This window comes from Octopus bimaculoides, chromosome 7 (assembly GCF_046866305.1).
Source record: "Octopus bimaculoides isolate indiv1 chromosome 7, ASM4686630v1, whole genome shotgun sequence".
In the NCBI taxonomy this organism is placed as follows: Eukaryota; Metazoa; Mollusca; class Cephalopoda; order Octopoda; family Octopodidae; genus Octopus; species Octopus bimaculoides.
The window spans coordinates 54271668-54293966 of NC_142934.1; the positions used below are offsets into that span (position 1 = coordinate 54271668).

The 22299-nt window shown below is 34.8% G+C and overlaps 1 protein-coding gene across 2 annotated transcripts in view; it reads left to right on the forward strand.

Moving 5' to 3' along the window:
* The window catches only part of LOC106873978 (gamma-aminobutyric acid type B receptor subunit 2), a 1140241-nt gene that overhangs the window by 954556 nt on the left and 163386 nt on the right, over positions 1-22299 (forward strand). For both annotated transcript variants that reach the window (XM_089355293.1, XM_089355294.1), the window contains exon 17: positions 13135-13273. In XM_089355293.1, the coding sequence (XP_089211419.1) occupies positions 13135-13273 (139 nt within the window). The remainder of the gene's footprint in view (positions 1-13134; positions 13274-22299) is intronic.

The following is a 22299-nucleotide window of genomic DNA, read 5'->3' on the forward strand; positions in this document are numbered from 1 at the left end:
CAGGCTCATGGGCCCAGTTTCCCGCTTTCTATGGTGTATGTGTTCGTCTATACTTGTAATTATGGTGGCCCTGTGATATGTAACACACTGCCTAAATATCAATCTTGAGAAATTAGGCTTCTCAAAACCAGAAAGGAGAAAGAATTCGAAATCTACAGATTCAATCTATCACTGGAAGAGTAAAAATCTGTTAAAATTTCCAGAAGTTTAGCATATCTAGATAGACAAATATATGCATGAGATACATACATAAAGCAAAACATACACATCTGGACATATACTTGCACACATACATACATACATACATACATACTTACATACATACATACAGACAGACTGACAGGCATACATGCATACATACGTGTGTATCATTAAATATGTTTTTTTACACTTTCTATATAAATTGTTGCATGTGGCTGAATAACTTTCTTCTCTCAGTTGATTCTTTCTTCTGGGTTTAACGATTTTGTATTACTGAACGTCCAAAATTTAGGTCCTATTGTTTCTCTCAATTTTTGCACCGTGAAATGAAATAGATATTGTCAATTATTATATATGTTCTAATGTCTGTAATACATACTATAAATGCTTAAATGTAACAATTTCTTGCGATTATATGTGCAATAGCATTAGTAGGGTAAGGACCCGAATAACCGATATTGAAATGTCGAATAACGTTTTTTCTTCAATCTCCGCAATTCAATTAGAGATTAGTTACGAAAGTGTTGTCAAAAAATATTTGTTTGGCATCAATACATATATAGATTGTTTCAATAATTTTTCCTTTATATCTTATTTCTTTTAAACTTACTTCTTTATGCACTGTAATAACGTTTTTGTATTGTATAAGCATTCATTTCAATTCCATTAAATACTTATCTATTCCATTGATAAAATAATATTGTTCTAATAATGTTATGTTTACATTTCCTCGCTTTTATTCTGTTATTTTGTTGCAGTTTTCGTTTTTGTTCGTTTCCCTTGTAAAACACACTTTGCAGCCGAAAGATAACCCGTATAGACCATGACATTTACTAGAACTAATCAGAAAACAATGCTCTTAAAGTGTCTTTAAAAAAACCTTGTTCTAGTTATAAAATATCTCGTGTCTTTTGACATTTATACCTTGATACCGATCATAACTTTTTAATCATCCTGCACTATATTCGATGACGCTCATAATATAATCATCAAATATAAAGAATATAATCATCAAATATTTATTCAAAAAAATAAAATCTGCATTGTTTACATCATGCCAAATATTACACAACCTTTATATTTTTCAAAACACGTGAAGCTTTTGCAATAGAATAAAAGATATATGAAGATGGAAATGTTTAACTAAAAGCAGCTGTCTTGAATACATATTGAAAGTATTTACATATAATACACACATAACTTTTGGTAAAATTTATTAGTTATATACAATTTCTATGGAGCCTTTGTTGAAAAATTGAAGTTTAACTATAACACGTTGAAATCGAATGTGGAATATGACATAAATTACTATCTTCAATATACCCAACGATTATTTCAAAGAATCATATTTATTTTCGAACTCAAAATACATGATATCGAAAGTTCATACCGTAAAATACTATTTTCCATTGAATTAAATACATTCGGGCACATAAAATGAAACTTGTAGCTTTCTTTACTTCCCTTACCGGTATAATGTCATAATATTTCAAACAGGAGTTTTTGGCAATGCTTATAACATTTTTTTCAATGTGCTTGCATATTCTATCTGATATAATAGAAACAATTATTCATTGTATAACTGTGTTGTGTCAAGGTTTGTTTAGCACTCATGTATTTTGTGTTCCATCCAATAACAGCTCTTTTGATAGGAAAAAAAACTGCGCATTTTTGGGGCCCTTCAAAACTCTTAGGAAACTTGAGAACCTCCAACGAGCACAAATTCGAGATACGAGTTTTTTTCTCTCTATGTCCGCGTATCTAGAAATATATCTTGTCAGAATTTCAAAGTAGACTACCGGACATTTAGTAAACGATTGACATCTGGTTTACGTCTGCTTGACATAAAATTATTGCAAAATTGATTATCTCCCTTGTTTTGTTTTCTTTTTCTCATCTTCTTTAAAAGCGTTTCTGGTTTAAACGTTATCTACTCAAAAGACAACTACGAAATGGTATCATTTTCAGCTTCATTAATGGGGGAATACATTATTCTTTCGACAACACTTTGCTGTATTTAGAGGATTTGTAGTTTTTTTTATGAGATTATCTTTACTGTCGCAGCTGATCGACTGCTTTTCTTTTCTACTTGTTGAAGCATCACCACATGAATTTTGTGTGCATGTACATATACATATATGTGTGTGTGAGTGAGTGTATGTGTGTGTTTATGTGTGTGTGTATTCATATATAATCGATTAAGGTTGTTCATCGTGATTTTCATTCTACAAGGAAACTGCTAAAGTAGCCCTGGTTATAGAGGTACCATATAGGTCACACACACACACACACACACACACACACACACACATATATATATATATATATATATACATTGTGTTTCAGTCCCTTTCCGTCTTTTCCATAAGTCATTCCAAGTTCAATAATATATATTAATTTGCTACTGACATATGTTCTCTTCTACCGACTTATCAAAATATATCTAATTATCTTTAATTCAAGAGGACTACATTTTCCTTTATGTTTCTAAATATTTCTCCTTTCATTATATTATCAATCATCTTATAATTTGCCAACTTCCCATGTATGAATAATGGAATAACTTCCGAGACTATATTTCAAAGTAACTTGTGATTTGCAAAGTTCATATTTTAAGAAGTCGATTTTAAGGTGTCCATATACATAAGATATAAAGACAGGGTTTGCAGAGTAACGTATATTTTTTTAATATAGATTGTCTTGGATATGTATATATATATATTCAGTTTTCTGCTCAGGAAAAAGCCAGCCGAGACAGTTCTTACGCTCCAAACAGCTTATCGGGACGCTACCATGAGCAACACATAAGTTTACGAGCAGTTTTAACGCTTTGAGAATACTCACTTGCCACATGAATGGTCACTTGCCACTTGCCACACTTGCCTCGTTCAATCGACTTCCCAAACGAATGAAAACGTCACGAAAATCCATGAACTGATCTTGGAGAACCGTCATCGAACGATTGACGAACTTGTTGATATGAATGGTGTGACCCGGAGCCCCTGCCAACGAATTTTTAGCGAGGAATTGCAAATGATAAGAGTTGCAGTATAATTTGTGCCTCACTTGCTCACGGAAGATTAAAAGTAGTCACGATTGAATGCATGTCGTGAACTGAAAGAAAAGTTGGAAGTTGATTCAGATCTGTTTTTGAAGGTTACTACTGGTGACGAAAGATGCTGTTACAGCTACAACCCGGAAACAAAGAAGCAATGAAATCACTGGAAGCATTCGCCGTAAAAATGCTCATCAAGTGAAGTCCAATATCAAGACAATGCTGATTTGTTTCCTCGATGCGAAAGGAATGGTCCACACAAAATTTGTTCCTCCTAGTCAAATTCTGGTAAACATTTTACTTGGCAGTTGTGAAGCACTTGCGAGACATGGTGAGATGAAAATCCCCGACTTGTGGTAAAATGGAAAGTGGTGGTTTTATTGCGAGAATGCGCCTGCGCACACCGTATTGTGTATGAGACATTTTTTGACAAAAAATGACATTACACCGCTTACTCAACCTCCCTATTCACCGGATCTTGCATCCTGTGATTTTTTGTTGTTTTCTCGAATGCAAAATGTCCTTAGAGGAAAACGTTTTTGCAGATGTGGAAGAGGAGAAGAAAAAGACGGAGGCGTTAAAAGGCATCACTTCGCAAGGGCTCCAGAACTACTCCGAGTAGTAGAAAATGCGTCTGGACTGATGCATTGCTACAAATGGAGAATACTTTGAAGGCGATAAAAGTATAAACTTTTAAAGCTAAGTGAATAAAATATATTGTAAAATTCCGATTTCTTCTGGGTACCCGCTCGAATATATTAAAGAAATTTGTTATGTAAGGCCGAAACAATGCCAGAAGGTACAAAGTAGATTGCAGAAGGAAAAGAAACGAAGCAAACTTCCAGTTTCCTCTTCTAGTTTTGTATTCCTAAGTTATCACCACGTTTTCAGAGCATTTGAAAAATGCGGTTGTTGGAAAAAGACGTTGCTCAGATGTACATTGGAGAGGAAGGGCGGAGGTGATATAACGAAAAATTTTAGTAGTTGTACTGAGAGAAATACTGGTTCTTATTTCGTCTGCCGTCACATTCTGAGTTCAAATTCCGCCGAGGTCGACTTTGCCTTTCATCCTTTCGGGATCCATAAATTAAGTACCAGTTACGCACTGGGGTCGGTGTAAACGACGTAATCCCCTTGTCAGTCCTTGTGCGTCCCTTCTATGTTTAGCCCCTTGTGGGCAGTAAAGAAATAAGAAATACTGGTTGTATGATGGATTTGTTGTTATTTTTATTGTTTAGTGTATTTTAAAGTTTCACGAATAGATCAAGGCTCAAATGTACGCCATTTCCTATCATCCACTATTTTCCTATTTTTAAAGTTTACGTAGGAATGTCATATTAAACCTATACTTTACTTATTTGAGACGAATGTGTTGCCAATATTTGTATTACGTATAATAGCTACGTATTGAACCTTTCTATCCCGATGTGTCTGAGTATTACAGATTGAGTTAAGCTTAGTTCACTAACGCAGGAACCGAAGGAATAGAATACTTCAACGCTTAAATGACGTTTCAACTACATTTAATTTCGAAAACGTATGATATTGGAATGGCATTATGGAAAGCTGTCGTTGTCATATCTTCCACAGAAACGGGTTTATGCGGGTAGAAATATGATTTCCCAATGGTTCTAAATTGAAAGCGTATATACCGATAAACACGACAGCATATTACGAGATGCACGCGTTTTCATGTATGTATATTTGTGTGTGAATGTGTGTGCGCGTGCGCGTGTGAGTGTATGTGATAGTGTGTGTTATGATATACTTTATGGGAGAAATTTAATATTCTCATATTTTTAATTCCTCGCAGTGATCAAAGGGTAGTAATGAGCTTCAACATTTAGTATTTTAAAGAATAATTATTGATTTTGTACAAACACAGAAAACTAGAATCACGTTGTCATCATTTGAAGCCGCAATCCTTAAATCAAAGGTGTTTCCTTCTCTTTCCTATTACCTCTTATGTTTCTTATGTTCGAATGAGAAGTCAATATAATTAATGTATCTCTAATATTTTCATCTGACATTTGATGCTCTGGTTATCAATATTGCCTACTTACCTACAGAAAAAAATTATCTAAACATACAGGTACTTACACACGCACACGATTATAATTAGCAAAGTTGGGTTCGAATTTTTAGTACTAGGCCAGAAATTTTGAGGGTGAGTGTAAGTCTGTTACATCGACACCAGTGTTGGACTGGTATTTATTTTACCGACATCAAAAGGATGAATGGCAAAGTCGACCTTGGCAGAATATATAATTAATAACATTACTAAATAATTACTATATAAGAAGGTATTGAGTGATATTTCAATTGAATGTTCAATTGCTTTATTTATGGTTTACAAGAAAAATTCGTGTTTAAAGTGATTGCTTACAAACCGCATGGTTGTGGGTTCAATACCACCAAGTGCCATCTTCAGCAAGTATTTTCTGTTATGACTCCAAACTAACAAAGTCTTGATAATGGATTTAGACCAAGACAAAGAGATACGCATCGTATAAACATGAGTGCGTAGATGTGTGTGATTTATATATGCATATATGTGTGCGTTTATACGTACCTATGTTTATGTATTCAGATATATTTGCATTTATATATATACCTATGTGTATGAGTCTAGGATCGTGTTTCCTAGTCAAGCCATCGCGTGATAATTTTAAATCATTTTCAGTGTAATAAAGCAGTCTGATTTATTCCCAATAGTCTATGACACATAGCAGTCCTGAGTAAATATGACCTTACTTGAAAATAGCGCAGCTTTCATGACAGGAAGGGACCCCATCCACAAAAATTCTACGCAAGAAATTCCGTTCAACCGATGCAATTATGCAAAATTAGGCTTATATTACTTCTACTGCTACTAAGTATATATATATATATATATATATATATATATATATATATATATATATATATATATATATATTTACCGGCATACTTGCAGACGTACGTACATTGATACATACGTACAGACATACATACATGTGCGTGAATATATGTATATATACCCAACGTTTTGGATGTTGATATTCGAGCAATAAATTTTGCCTGCACCATGAATATATCAAGCAAGCTGTGGTAGTCTTTTGTCTGGAAAAAATACCACACATTAGATAATGTAAAATGTAGCTATTAAATTACAAATATTATCAGAAATATATTATCACAGATGCATAGCTGTGTATTTTTTTCATTTACATTAATGGAAAGGAAGTCTTTCCATAAAAGCTTATACACATAAAATTACAAAAGAATAATGTAAAACTTTTATGGAATTCTATTTCCATAAGTGTCATGAGTAAAACTGAACACAAAACAAATATCATGTAATGAAAAATTAATAAACACATGCTGATACAGAAATATGTATATACAAATACACGCATGTATACATATATACACGTTCGATTATTTGCATGCAAGTCTGTGGGCGTGTAAATATATATATATATATATATATATATATATATATATATATATATATATATATATATATATATATATATGTATGTATATATAGACAGATAGATAGATAGATAGATAGATAGATAGATATACATACATATGCATACACATATCTATGTATGCATATTTATAAGTATATATATATTTACATATATGTACATATAACTTTATGTATATATATATATATATATATATATATATATATATATATATATATATATATATATATATGTCCGTATGTATGTGTATCTATTTGCATGTATATGTATGTATCAATACACGCACATACATGCACACGTTTATGTATATATATCGTTATGGATACAAACAGTGCAAAGTCATTTTCTGCATACGTAGCAAATATAATTAAACGAAAATGTTTATTTATATGAAATCAGTGCTGGTCGCAAATCTCTGTCAGTTTGTTGGTTATTACATAAATATACGTAAATATGTATCCTACTTAAAGGCCTTTCACTATTTTGTAATAAATTTGGAGTCTAAATTTTTTAATGTATTGGAAGTGGAAATGATAATTTCTGTTAAAAATAGTAAAGCTTCTCTTTAATTTCTGGTTAAACCTTAGAATATAAATCAATGTATTGTAACAGATATTGTTTTTCCTCCAAAGAAGATTTCATTTCCATATGTTCCCAGTTCAAACGTCCATTTTTCCTATTTTACTAAGATACATGACATTAGTAAGTCTTTCAATTTTTTTTACGGAATTTTCGACAATGCTGGAAATAATATTACATGGTGTTTGAAGTAATATACACATTAAATACATGTATATGTGTCTACTGCAATAAATCTGAAAAACTACTATTTTTGAAGCGGTTTTTACTACAATTGAAGGGAATAACTTTAACCGTGCGTAATGTTACATGTCCAAAGGATTCATACTGCCTTTCAGGAATGGAATATTCCCTATCATGGCCAAAGTCTCAGGATGCTATCCGCGCAGCACTAATATCTACATGTAATATCTGGTAAGTTAATATATATATATATATATATATATATATATATATATATATATTCAAAATATCATGAATTCATGAATTCTATATCTCACTTACAAATTAATATATGCACTTGGTGCAACATTAGATTAAAATAAGTGTATGATATATGTGAAACAGAAATACTCTCGAGCACAGTATAAATGTTTCTAAATCATCTACTTAGTCATATATCAGTTCATTGAGAATCAAATGTCTGATTTTCTTCTGCACCAAGTTTGACAGTCGTTAACTCCAATGTTTTATCCGGACAATTCCTTGTTTATACATTCGAAATACAATTCATGGTCTCTGATTAAATTGTGAGTTTTCTCTTGTAAATCAACTCATAGATAGATCAAAAATTCGTGTTGTTTAAGATTATGAGTTTCGTCGTGGAACCAATGCATCCCAGACAGGTCGAAACACCAATGAGGTGTTTGGCGAAGATGCGGCGAATGAGCGCACTGTACGTCGATGGTTTGAGAAGTTTTAGTTTGGTGACTTTACTCTAGAACATCAGAAACCACAGTGGATAATGACGTGCTGTAAATTGTAGTGGAAGAGGATACATCTCAAATTAGGCGTGAGTTAGCAAAAAGGTTTGGTGTCCCGATTACATCTGAAACAAATCGGCAAGGTAAATAAGCTGGACAAGCTGGTACCACACGAAATGTAAGAGCATAAAATGACACGTGGTCTTGAAACTTGCGGTGGTTTGCTGTCACGGCCTAAAAGTGAACGATTTTTGCATCGTGAATTCTTCGCTGCTGGCATAAATAAGCTATCAATAAAATCCCAAATTTTGTTGATAATTCAAGTGCATTAACTGCAATGCTTTTTCAGTTTAAAATCGGACATTTTATTCTTAATGACCTGATATTACAAATGTCCATTTTAACATTTATTATTATTACAGAGATTATCAATACTTTCGCAATATTATCGGAGGGAAGGGTTCTTTGATTCTGAAGAATTGTGTTACATTCGTAATTTGTAAAGACAACATAGTTGACTCTTTAATTGATCCATAATCAACGAACTTAAATATCAACGTAGATTCTTTGACAACTTTGTCATATCGCTTCTCATATTTCCTTATCAGAAAGAATGTGCTGAACTCCTGACGTAAAATCAAAGTAAGTCATATATATGTAACCAGAGAAACGATTTCTATCCGGAAACCGCTAATATGATAAATCACTTTGTCCATCTTCATGAAATGCTTTTAAAACGCTGAGTTTAAGTATGCTTCGCATATATGGGATATGTACAAGTCGAATAATAAGTGATGCATATTAAATTGAAAATATTTTATGAGTTACTTTTATTGTCTCCAGTCATTTAGATTTTGTCCGTTTTAGCGCGGCGGTTTCAATAATTTGTCTAGCTGGTGCACATATCCATGACTTTATAAAATTAAAACCTCACAATTAAAAACAGAGCATGCATTTTTGTTCAGTTTGTTAAAATGCCCAATATTTCTGAGTATGTGTGGACTTTTGACACATACATACACATACACAAGCACACACGCACACACACACACATATATACATGTCGTAACTGTGTAGTACGAAGCTTGCTTTCTCACCACATCGTTCCGAGATCACTCCCACTGCGTGAAAACTTGGGCAAATGTCTTCTGCTATAAACTCAAGGCGACCAAATCCATCTAAGTGGATATGGCAGACGGAAATTGAAAGAAGCCATTTGTGTATTTACATATATGTATGTGTGAGCGTGTGTGTGTGCGTGTGCGTATGTGTGTGTGCATGGATATGTGGGCATAAAGTTAGATGTACAACAATTACTAGTAAGTTGAGATCTTCACACGCTACGTAGATTTTCATCAACTTTTGATCTTTGTAAACGTTATGCAATAAAGTAATCCCTGAAAAAAATTGCTGAGGTTCAAAATCCAGTTGGAATTGCACATAGATACAAGGAGGCAAGGCATTGCATTGGTAAAACGCACGTATGGAACAAATGATATGAACTGTGTCTTGTGTTGATCATGCCTATTCACACACTCTCACAAATGCAATCGTGCTGAGCTGGTCGTGTCGTCAGAATGAGTGACAAAAGAATACTCAAACAAACAGGATATCATTGTGTCAAAATGATGTAAGAAACATTGTTGCAAGTAGTATTAACTGGCTAAGGAGTGCATGGCAAAAGAGAAAAGCAAATATACAACCCGCACTGAATTGTAATTCACACACTTGTAGCATTTGTGGACTTCTTTACAATTCGTTGGCGAATCCTAGATGTCAGATTCAACATAAGTATTGTGATTAACAAAGAAAGAGAAGGTTGTCAGATATTCATACGTCGAAACTGACGCGAAAGTCCTTCATACACACACACGCACACGCACACACATATATATATGTGTGTATGTATGTATGTATGTATATATATATATATATATATATATATATATATATATATATATATATATATAGTGTAGTATATTGCCACTTAAGTGTGGCTGACCCCTAGGGGTGGATGTTACTGTTGCTTTTAGCCCCAGGAGGACATCTCCTCCAGCTGGCTTATCGACACACGACTGTGTCCTGTTTGCCAAGGGTAGTTATCCCTCTCACCAACATCTGCAGCACGAACGGATCCGGATTTCAGGGTTATTTCCCTTCGTCGGCGTCCGATAGCGGCTGACCTTGGTGAAAGAGACAAAAACCTGGCAATCTTATATCTTCTTTTCAAGTGAAATTCTTCACTGATATCGAAAAGGTGAAAACAAGCAATGTTAATTCTCTAAATGAAGTATTAACAGTAACTGCACGATAAAGTGTAGTATATTGCCACTTAAGTGTGGCTGACCCCTAGGGGTGGATGTTACTGTTGCGTTTAGCCCCAGGAGGACATCTTCTCCAGCTGGCTTATCGACACACGACTGTGTCCTGTTTGCCAAGGGTAGTTATCCCTCTCACCAACATCTGCAGCACGAACGGATCCGGATTTCAGGGTTATTTCCCTTCGTCGGCGTCCGATAGCGGCTGAAAACATTGCTTGTTTTCACCTTTTCGATATCAGTGAAGAATTTCACTTGAAAAGAAGATATAAGATTGCCAGGTTTTTGTCTCTCTCACCAAGGTCAGCCGCTATCGGACGCCGACGAAGGGAAATAACCCTGAAATCCGGATCCGTTCGTGCTGCAGATGTTGGTGAGAGGGATAACTACCCTTGGCAAACAGGACACAGTCGTGTGTCGATAAGCCAGCTGGAGGAGATGTCCTCCTGGGGCTAAAAGCAACAGTAACATCCACCCCTAGGGGTCAGCCACACTTAAGTGGCAATATACTACACTTTATCGTGCAGTTACTGTTAATACTTCATTTAGAGAATTAACATTGCTTGTTTTCACCTTTTCGATATCAGTGAAGAATTTCACTTGAAAAGAAGATATAAGATTGCCAGGTTTTTGTCTCTCTCACCAAGGCCAGCCGCTATCGGACGCCGACGAAGGGAAATAACCCTGACATCCGGATCCGTTCGTGCTGCAGATGTTGGTGAGAGGGATAACTACCCTTGGCAAACAGGACACAGTCGTGTGTCGATAAGCCAGCTGGAGGAGATGTCCTCCTGGGGCTAAAAGCAACAGTAACATCCACCCCTAGGGGTCAGCCACACTTAAGTGGCAATATACTACACTTTATCGTGCAGTTACTGTTAATACTTCATTTAGAGAATATATATATATATATATATATATATATATATAAGATAAAACTTAGAAGAAGATGCGTAGTGTTAAACCGTATATTGTTGTTGAATGCTCGAAATTCGAGACTTGGAAAGCAGCTAACAACTGATGAAGGGTCATTCTTTATGTCACAAACAATTCCGTGAATACTTTACCGGGCAACGCTGGGTAATAAGTCTAGTATATATATATATATCATAGAAATGTGTTTCAAAAAGAAAATAGAAACTACACGTGGAAAAGATATGGAGAAAGTATGAAGAGAAACAGTGAAAATGCACATTAGATATTAAATAAATAAAGGCTTTTTATCAAAAGTAACGATCAATATATACAATTAGATGAACTGAGGTAGAATTAAGAAGATTAAAATTCATTATTATGAATTGTTAAAGCGATTCAAAGGTATACCGGTATCGTCAATTGGTGTTCACTGACTTTGAATGCGCACCGATTACCAAACGGTGTTAAGTCTACTAGTCCCTGAGTAAAAATATTATGTGTAAGGGAGGTATGTAGTTCTGGACGTGGTCTTGCGATCCTCTGTTGTCTACATCCGTGAGAATATTTTCTAAGCATTACATACTACTCGTGTCTTTCAGTCGCATGGCTGTAATTTTGATCGTTTCTTCTATGTTCATCATCATAAATTACATATTTTTTACTTTCGTATGTAAACTCTGTGACGTTTCGTTTTGTTTGCATGAGGCCCGATTCTCTGCGTCTTTCGCAAGCACTGCCAACATGAGAAGCCCCTCAGTCTTATCGTCAAAGGTACGAAACTGAGTATTACCATTCTGGTTGATAACTGATGAAGATTTAGAGAGCCTCTGTGTCCTATACGTAAATGGTTTTATCTGTTATTTACAATGCATGGTTTCATTTATATATATATATATATATATATATATATATATATATATATATATATATATATATATATATATATATATATATATATATATATATATATATATATATATATATATATATATATATATATATATATACATATACATATATATATACACACATATATACTTACAAACATACTTACATATGTACATAATATGTAAATTTATATGTATATATATAATTATATATATATATGTGTGTGTGTGTGTGTGTGTTTGTGTGTGTGTGTGTGTGTGTGTGTGTGTGTGTGTGTGTGTGTGAATGTATGAATGCATGTATGTATAATGTATGCCTGGTGATTTGTTCATAATTTCCATTTCACACATTTTGTATGGAAAGATATGCCCCACCAGTCAATACGGTAGTAGATGCCTTCGTAAGGCACACTGTTATAGGATTGAACATTGGTTCCATATTGACTTAAGAGAAGAAAACAATTGTTTCCTTGACTGACTTAGTTGTAAATTGACAGGATATATGAACTAAATCCAAAATGTTGTGAATGTGATGCCTTTCAAATAATATTCTGAAAATATTAAGGGATAAAATGGCAGTCACTTTGTAGTGTAGATCAAATCCATTTTTCACTGTTTTTTCATGTTTTGATGTCGATAGTGACCAATATGATTATCGCTAATTACTGGACATAGAAATATACATTCATGTCTTTCCAAAATAATGTATAGCTGTTTATTTTTTCTTGTTCGCAACAAATCAGCCTAAACACTTTCTTCCATATTCTTTTCTTTTCTTAGAAAAACAAAGAAATCCAAGAACTGATGGAACAATTAGGAGATGAAGCGAGTTTATATGAAACATCAATGAAAACACCAGTACATAAAATGGTAGAATCATTAAAAACTACTGATACATCTCCTAGCAAGTACTCGAGAAGTAAGTGCTATAAGTTATTTGTTTTCAATTAATCATAGTTTAATGCATGCACACGCAGAAACTACAATCTCTTCATTTGCAACTATTCTATCAATTGCAAATAGAAATCACTTAACTTTGTTAAACAAATAATATATCAATTTTAAATGTTATTTCAAACATTTATCTCCTCGATAATGATCAGTTTATGATTGACTTGGTCTAACGCCTCCAATAGCTAAAGTAATCAATACTGTATTATTTCTATTCGTCATTTACCTGCATATTAAGGTATTTGTAACCATAGATTCTGAAGCTAAGTCCATATTTTTCCGTAGATAATATCTTCTGATTTAATCTTAGTAAAATTCTAAGCCCACGTAACATATTACTGTAGTGACGGTGTCTCCTCAAGAAGAAAGATGCTCTGACATAAAACTTGCAGTCGAAATAGTAACACCGATCTTAAAATGCTTGTCACTGTAACCTGCTATGCTTCCTCTCTCTTAGACAATGAAGAGAGTGGCAAAATATAGAAATGTTCGGGACTTCAATCCATTGACGTAGATATATCTCACTAGCATTTCAGTCTTGGGCTGAATATGAGACGGCTATCGTTTTACAAAATGAAGCAATTATCCCCATCATATTCATATATATATAAATATATGTGAGTGTATGTTTGTACGAGTGTGTGTGTGTGTGTGTGTGTGTGTGTGTGTGTGTGTGTGTGTGTGTGTGTGTGTGTGTGTGTGTTTACACATACATAAAAACATGTACATATGTGCATTTATATGCATATACAAGAATATAAATTCAAATTGAGGGAGTAGAACAGGTAAATTGCACGCTACGAATGCTTCTTAGTCAAATGTCTTGATGCAATTGAAATTTTATGAGCTATGCTCAACGTAGCTAATCCTCAGGCTGAGATTAGCTTAATGAAATGAAGGTTACATTGTCACTCGGAAGTTTCAAGTCAACTACACCACAGTGGAGAGTTCGACTGAATAGAAAAGCCAGTATTAAAAAGAATTTAAAAATTAAGAGAACAAAAAGTATTACTGAGTGATGCGGCAAAGGGTAAGACACAACATATGCAAGACTGGGTGTTATTTAGAGTTGAGAGGTAAGGAAAAAAGTGGAAAGACAAGGAATGAAAGACGAATAATAGGAAAAGGTTTGTTATCTACTCCTGAGATGCGACGACAGATTTTGCTGACAGCTACAAGACTGTCGTTCAAGTTAAGAAGGATGAAGTGGCGGCGGGGTTTGGGTCGTTCGTTCTGTAGAATACAAGACACCAGTACACAAGCATACGTAGATATATATTTTCTTTTATGTTTTTTTCTTTTAATTTTCTCAATCATTGACTGGGGCCATACTGGGGCACCGCCTTGGAGGGTTTTAGTCAAGCAAATTGACCACAGGACTTATTCAAAAAAACAAAAAAACTAGTACTTATTCTATCAGTGTCTTTTGCGGAACCGCTAAGTTACGGGGAGGTAAACATACTAATACTGGTTGTAAAGCGTTGGTGGGGGACAATCAGGAACACAAAGACACACACATATAGATATACATACAGACATATATACAGAGAGAGAGAGAGAGAGTGAGAGACACAGAGACTGAGAGACACAGAGACTGAGAGACACAGAGACAGATTTAGACTCTACATTGTGCGTTTAGAATTGATTTCTTTCGTAGTACAAATAAACGCGCATGCACGTATACGTGTGTATGTGTATATATGCCGTACATGTATGTAGCTATATATATATACATTTATGTATGTATGTATATACATATATATATATATGTATATATATATATATATATATATATATGTATATTGTATATCATATTATATATTGTATATTCCATATTCTATACCCCACATTAGTTCTGCAGGAATATAAATAAAACATAAAAAACAGACAGTGTTGGAACTCTTTTAAGCAAAATAATATATTCCTCTATACACAATCATACAAAAAAATCCACCTTTTTTGTATTTATTTTTACTCGCATATATATATATATATATATATATATATATATATATATATATATATATATATATATATATGTATATACATATTTATATATATGTATATATATACTTCTACATATAAATATATTTATATATATATATATATATATATATACATACATACACACATACACTACACACACACATACATATAATATATATATATATATATATATATATATATATATATATATATATATATATATATATATATATATACATATTTATATATATGTATATATATACTTCTACATATAAATATATTTATATATATATATATATACATACATACACACATACACTACACACACACATACATACATATATATATATATATATATATATATATATATATATATATATATATATATATATATATATATATATATATATATATATATAAAGAGCAAACTAAATCATAATAATCATTAAGAGCGGAAGACCGGTAAAATTGTAAACACTTACAATCACTCCCATTTCAGGTACATAAACGATATATAATTGATATGAACAAATTGAATGTTGATTGAAATCTATTTTCTCGATGGTGATTAGTAAACTGTTTCTCAGCAAATACATTTTTAAAAGCAAATGCGATTATTCAATGAAGACTGGTAGCAATAAAATCAAGTTGCTATTATGTTGCAAAATATTGCTGTAGAGATGTTATTTGTATTATATAAAGATATAGATCTTGATAGAGTTGTGAATCTTATTATTTTTATATTACCGTGTCCGAAATGAAAACTTATTTCCACATTATTTCAGTATGCCTGCCCAAGTTTAACCTCTTACTTTCATTATTAAATGTCTGAATGAGGTAGTCTTTTTTATATTTCCTTATATATTTTTTCATTTACATGAATCCGAAAGTAAAATCAATTTCGAATAAGCATCCATTAATTGATTTCATAACTAGGAATGGCAGTTCAATAGAACCATGCCTTTTAGGATAGTATCCGTGTGATAATGTAAGTAGTTCTTAATGTTTATTCTTAGTTTAACTAAAATCGATGGAATCAAACCTTCAAATTGTTTCGAAAACTTACTATCCTTTCTCTGTCTGTTCAGACCTATTTATGTAGCAGTACGTTATAATAGCTAAATGTTCTTAAGAACACAAAATATAATCTGAAGGAGATTTAACTGCTATTCTAATATGTTGAACTAGCTTTCGAGGACCGTCCAGTTGACTCACGATGTCATGTATTCTTAAAAATATCAACATGACCTATTTCTCCATGTTGCACAATGAAACATCCCCCTTCAGTCGAAAAGAATGTCGGCATACTGAGATTTAAATCCATTATTGAATGATGTGTATATATGTTTGCGTGTGCGTGTACACACAATGTGTGTGCGTGTGTGCGCGCGTGTGTAAAACAAACACTTTAGACAGCATTCTCGATCAAATGGAATATCTTAGAAGTATTTTATTTTAATGTATTTCAATATCAGTTTCAAATTGTGGTAGAAGGCCACCAACTTTACATTAGGGTGTACTTTGATTGCATCGACACCAGTTTTAAACTGGCATTTATCGACCCCAGTGAAAAACTCGTGCTTATTTCATTGACCCTGAAATAACCAAAGACAAATTTGACCCCAGCAGAATTTGAACTTAGGACGTAAAGTCGGAAAAATGCCTCAAATAACTTTTTCCAGCATGGTATTTATTATACCGGTTCACCTCATTATTATATTTTACTATTGATAGTATTTTTACTATTTATTCGGAAACCTAGCACTGCTTGACAGTATACCTTTCTCTGACTATGGAAATATATACATTTATAACTCTATGTGTGTATGTATGCATGCGCGTTTATGTATGTATGTTTGTATGTATGTATGTAGTATACGTGAATGCATATGTGTATGTATAACTTTAAACACTTGATAGAATACTATATCTCAAATAGATGAATCAGCGTGAAAAAGCAATAGGACAAAATATATATTGAACCTAAAGCATACAATATTTTTCAATTGATTTTTTAATGGGGTACTTGAGTCTGTCACAAAAAAGCCTTTACAAAAACAAATTCGTCCATCATATGTAAGTAATTGTATTTAAGTAGTACGTGTTTTTATGAAATTACGTAGCTTAAGAATTTCAAATATTAATCATATAGGCATAGAGAATTTTGAGATTGCATCAGTAAAAGAAAACTAATATATTTATTAGAAAATAGAAATCGTCTGACGTACCTATGGCCTTTAATGAATGTTCGTATAACAAAGTGTTTTTTGAAACTTCCCCATTTACAAGTCTGCATTAATATAATATGAAACAGTATTATGTGGAGTTTGTAGACCAATTTCATCTTCACAGAGAACAGCCATTCTACATCAACTCCCCTATACCTCCTGGAGACAGTTAATTAAGACCTGGGAATTTCATACAGACACTAGTCGAAAGATATGAATCTAAACAAGACTTAATTAAAGTAATAATTTCCCAAACGTTAATTGATTTTCTGTCTCTAGTAAAGTTCTCATTATCTCCTAATTACTGATTCTAAAGAAGCGTGTGCACAAGGGAAATTGAGTTAGAGAAAGAAGTATTGAACTATCGAATATAGTTTTCGTTCTAGCAGAATATAAACGAAACAAAAGGAAACATGAAAAACATTAGTAAGCATTTCGATCAGGCACCTTGTCAGATAACCTTATATTCAGTGAATGTCGTAAAATTATACAAACGGAATCAAAGGTAATTTTAAAAAATTGGACCATCAAATAAAGGTTAACTTCAAAGATATCACGATGAAGACAGAATTTAAAAGAATAATTATCATCTTTAAATTCAATGTTAATTAAGTTTTGAGTTTACAAGATGATTAATAATTAAAGTCTATTACATTGATTTCTTACGCAAGTTCAACGCAAGTGTTCTCACAAGAGACATACTGTAAATTGATACGACAACTATCTATGCTTTCGAGCGTTAGGCTAGTAATAGCACTTTCGTAGGCCTCAAATCCCAACCAACCATATTTTTGGAAAGGGATAGCATGAAGGACGATTAGTACAATGGTTTCAATCGAAGTTTGGTTAACAATCTACAATGATAACGTATTTACTATTATGTTTGTTAAATGTCGTTACAGAAGTCAATTATAATTTTCTTAGTATATGTTGTAAATGAAAACTAGAGACTAATGCACCTGATCTTGGCTATGTCTGAGTCAATATTTAAAATCTTAAATGTTTCAAATTTTAACTGATGATGGTGGATTATATAATATGAAGTAATTTATATTGATTAAAAATTATATATTTTATGATTAAAAATTATATATTTTATCATTAAAAATGATATATTTTATCATTAGAAATTATATATTATTAGGTAATCGTTTATGAATTTGTGTTGCAAGATGTGAAATCGTGTGTTGAAACAGGTCTTCTTATATTTTGGGGTGATCACTTTTTTTAAATTTTGCCTAATAAACACACGGACTATATATTCGTTTTCCACTCGTGTATTACTGTTTTTATTTTAACTGATGCCCATTATCCGGAAATCTTTCGTCACACATCTATCACCACGTCAGTGACACTTTCAGTCCTCTTGTATGCTCGGTGAAGAACAAATGTATAGTGCATGTATTTATTTGGCCCAAAAAAACTGACCCTTCCGAAATATAACGATATATGTGTGTGTGTATAAATAGTGTGTATATATATATATATATATATATATATATATATATATATATATATATATATATATATATACACACACATATACATACATATATATATATGTATATGTACATATATGTATATATATGTGTGTGTGTGTGTGTGTGTCTGTGTGTGTGTTTTGGGCATATATACGAGGGCCGATCCATAAGTAACTGCACTGTTGCCATAGGTACGCATCTAAAGTACGCAGAGTAATACCATCTAGCAAGATTGAACTCTGCTATGCATGCACACTAAACTTAATGCGCATGTACATCAGAGTTTAAGGTCAATCTGTGCCAAGCGGCCTTACTCTGCGTACTTTAACTTCATTACTATGGCAATAGTCCAGATACTTATACTTATTGATCAACCTCGTATATATATATATATATATATGTATATATATATATATATATATATATATATATATATATATATATATATATATATATATATATATATATATATATATATATATATATATATATATATATATATATATATATGTGTGTGTGGGTGTGTGTGTGTGTGTGTATATGTATATATATATATGTATGGATGTATATATGTATGTATGTGTGTATGTGTATGTATACATGTATGTATACATGAATGTATATATAATAATATGTAATTGTAAGACCCAATGATCTAGGTGTAGAAAGTTAGTAAGTTTCGAGCAGCTCGTAGTAAGTATAAAAAACAAATTTGGGGAACAATAATCTATTGGATAGTTGGTCGTAGGATTTTCGCATATCGAAGTTCGATAAGATGCAGAAAGATTTTTTATAGGTCACCGTTAGCATAAAAGGTTTACTAGGAATGCGAATAAAAATCCGAATTCAAAGAACGGAGGAGAGATGATATACATATACGTATATGTAGTATCCGTTTAATAATACACAATTATACATACATGCATACACGCACATGCAAACATACATACATACATACATACATGTATATATATATATATATACATATATATATATATATATATATATATATATATATATATATATATATATATATATATATATATATATATATATCCTGGCCGCCCCATCGTCTCCGCCTGCAACTGCCCCACCGAGCTTATCTCAAAATACCTAGACCGGGTCCTCGCCCCCCTAGTGGCTTCTCTCCCTTCCCACATTCATGACACTAACCACGCGCTTCGTCTATTCAACTCTTTCTCTTTCCCTCCCGGCCCTTCTAAGCTTCTCTTCACTCTAGACATCCAGAGCCTCTATACAGTGATCCCCCACGACGAGGGGCTGTGTGCCCTGAAGTTTTTTCTAGACCAACGCCCCAACCCACAACCCGACACCTCCACACTCATTCGTCTGGCCGAACTTGTCCTATCTCTCAACTGCTTCTCGTTCGCGGGAGATATCTACCAGCATTTCTCGGGAGTGGCCATGGGGACGAGAATGGGCCCCAACTACGCGAACCTCTTCGTTGGTTATGTTGAGGCCCAAATATTCTCCAGTTTCACTGGTCCCACTCCCGAACTATACGGTCGGTATATCGACGACTGTATCGGTGCCACCTCTCTCTCCCGCGAACATCTTGACTCGTTCCTCTCTTTCGTTCAATCTTTCCATCCTGCCCTCCACTTCTCCTGTACTGTCTCTGACACCTCTGTCCCCTTTCTCGACATTTCGGTCAGCATCCTCCACTCCGCCCTTAGCACCACCATCCACTACAAACACACAGACTCACACTCCTATCTCAACTTCTCCTCCTCCCACCCTAGACACACAAAACTTTCCATCCCCTATTCCCAATTCCTCCGTCTACGCAGACTTTGTAGCGACAGCCATGACTTTGAGACTCAGTCTCAACTCATGGCTCACCACTTTAGCCTGCGTGGATATCCACCCACCACAATCCACACCGCCCTTGCCAGAGCACGTTCTGTGGACCGTGCATCTGCTCTCTCCCCCCGAACCCGCCCTGCCGTTTCCCGCCTCCCTTTTCCCCTCACCTACCATCCCACCACCCTACCCCTCCAACGCTCCATTCTCCGAGCTTTTCGGCGCCTCCAGTCCGACCCCTCCACCTCCCACATCTTCCCTAATCGACCCCTCCCCTCCTTCAAACGAGCCCACAACCTACGGGACCTCTTGGTCCACAGCTTCTTCCCCAACCCAACCTCCCAACCTGGCTCTTTCCCCTGCTCCCGTCCACGCTGCCGCACTTGCCCTTACCTCTCCAACACCACCCTCCTCACCAGCACCCATCACCGACCCTATCGCATCACCGACTCCTTCACCTGCACGTCTACCAACATCATATATTGCCTCTCCTGCTCTCTCTGCCAATCCCTGTACATCGGACAAACGGGGCGGCGCCTGGCCGACCGATTCGCGGAACACCTCCGAGATATCAACGTCGGCAATGACACCCCGGTGTCACGCCACTTCCGTTCTGCCGGCCACTCCTTGCGGCAACACCTGTCTGTGTTTGGATTGTCCATGCACAGGGGCCATCCGGACTCCCGTTTGCGCCGTGAACAGGGATTAATCTTCTATCTTCGCTCCTTTGCGCCACATGGGCTCAACTCCCCTCCACTCTTCATCTAACCCCCTCCTCCTGTCTCTCTCCCCCACCCTCCCTCATACCACCCATCTCTCCCCTCCCCCACCTCCTGCTCCGACTCCTACCTCTTTGTACCTCTCTTCATACTCCCACTTCTCTTCACCCCTACTCTTTCTCTCCTCTCTCTTACTCTCTCTCACTCTCTTCTCTCGTACTCCTCCCTCCCCCCCTCTCCCGTACTCCCCCCTCTCTCACTCTTACTCTCTACACTCTTACTCTCCTACTCTCTACACTCTTACTCTCTTACTCTCTCACCCTTACTCTCTCACTCTCTTCCCCTCTCTCTCACTCTCTTTCTCTTCCTTTCTTCTTCCCCCCATACCCCTCTTCCCTCTCTCTCACTCTCTTTCTCTTCCTCTCTTTCTCCCCCCATACCCACCTTCCCCTCTTTCTCCCCCCATACCCACCTTCCCCCTCTCTCAATCCCCCTTCCCTCTCTTATACCCACCCTCTCTCCTCTCTTCCTCTCCCCTCCCATACCCATCTTCCCCCTCTCTTACATCCACCTTCCCCTTCTCCCTCCTCGTCAACACCCCCTCATAAGCTCATCCCACCACACCCCAACACACTCCTACTCTACCTTCCCACTCCACCCCATCCAATTCCTTACACCCACCACCCACCCCTACCCACATACCCCACCCTACCCACATACCCCTACCTCTACCCCACACTCCACCCATGCCTTCCC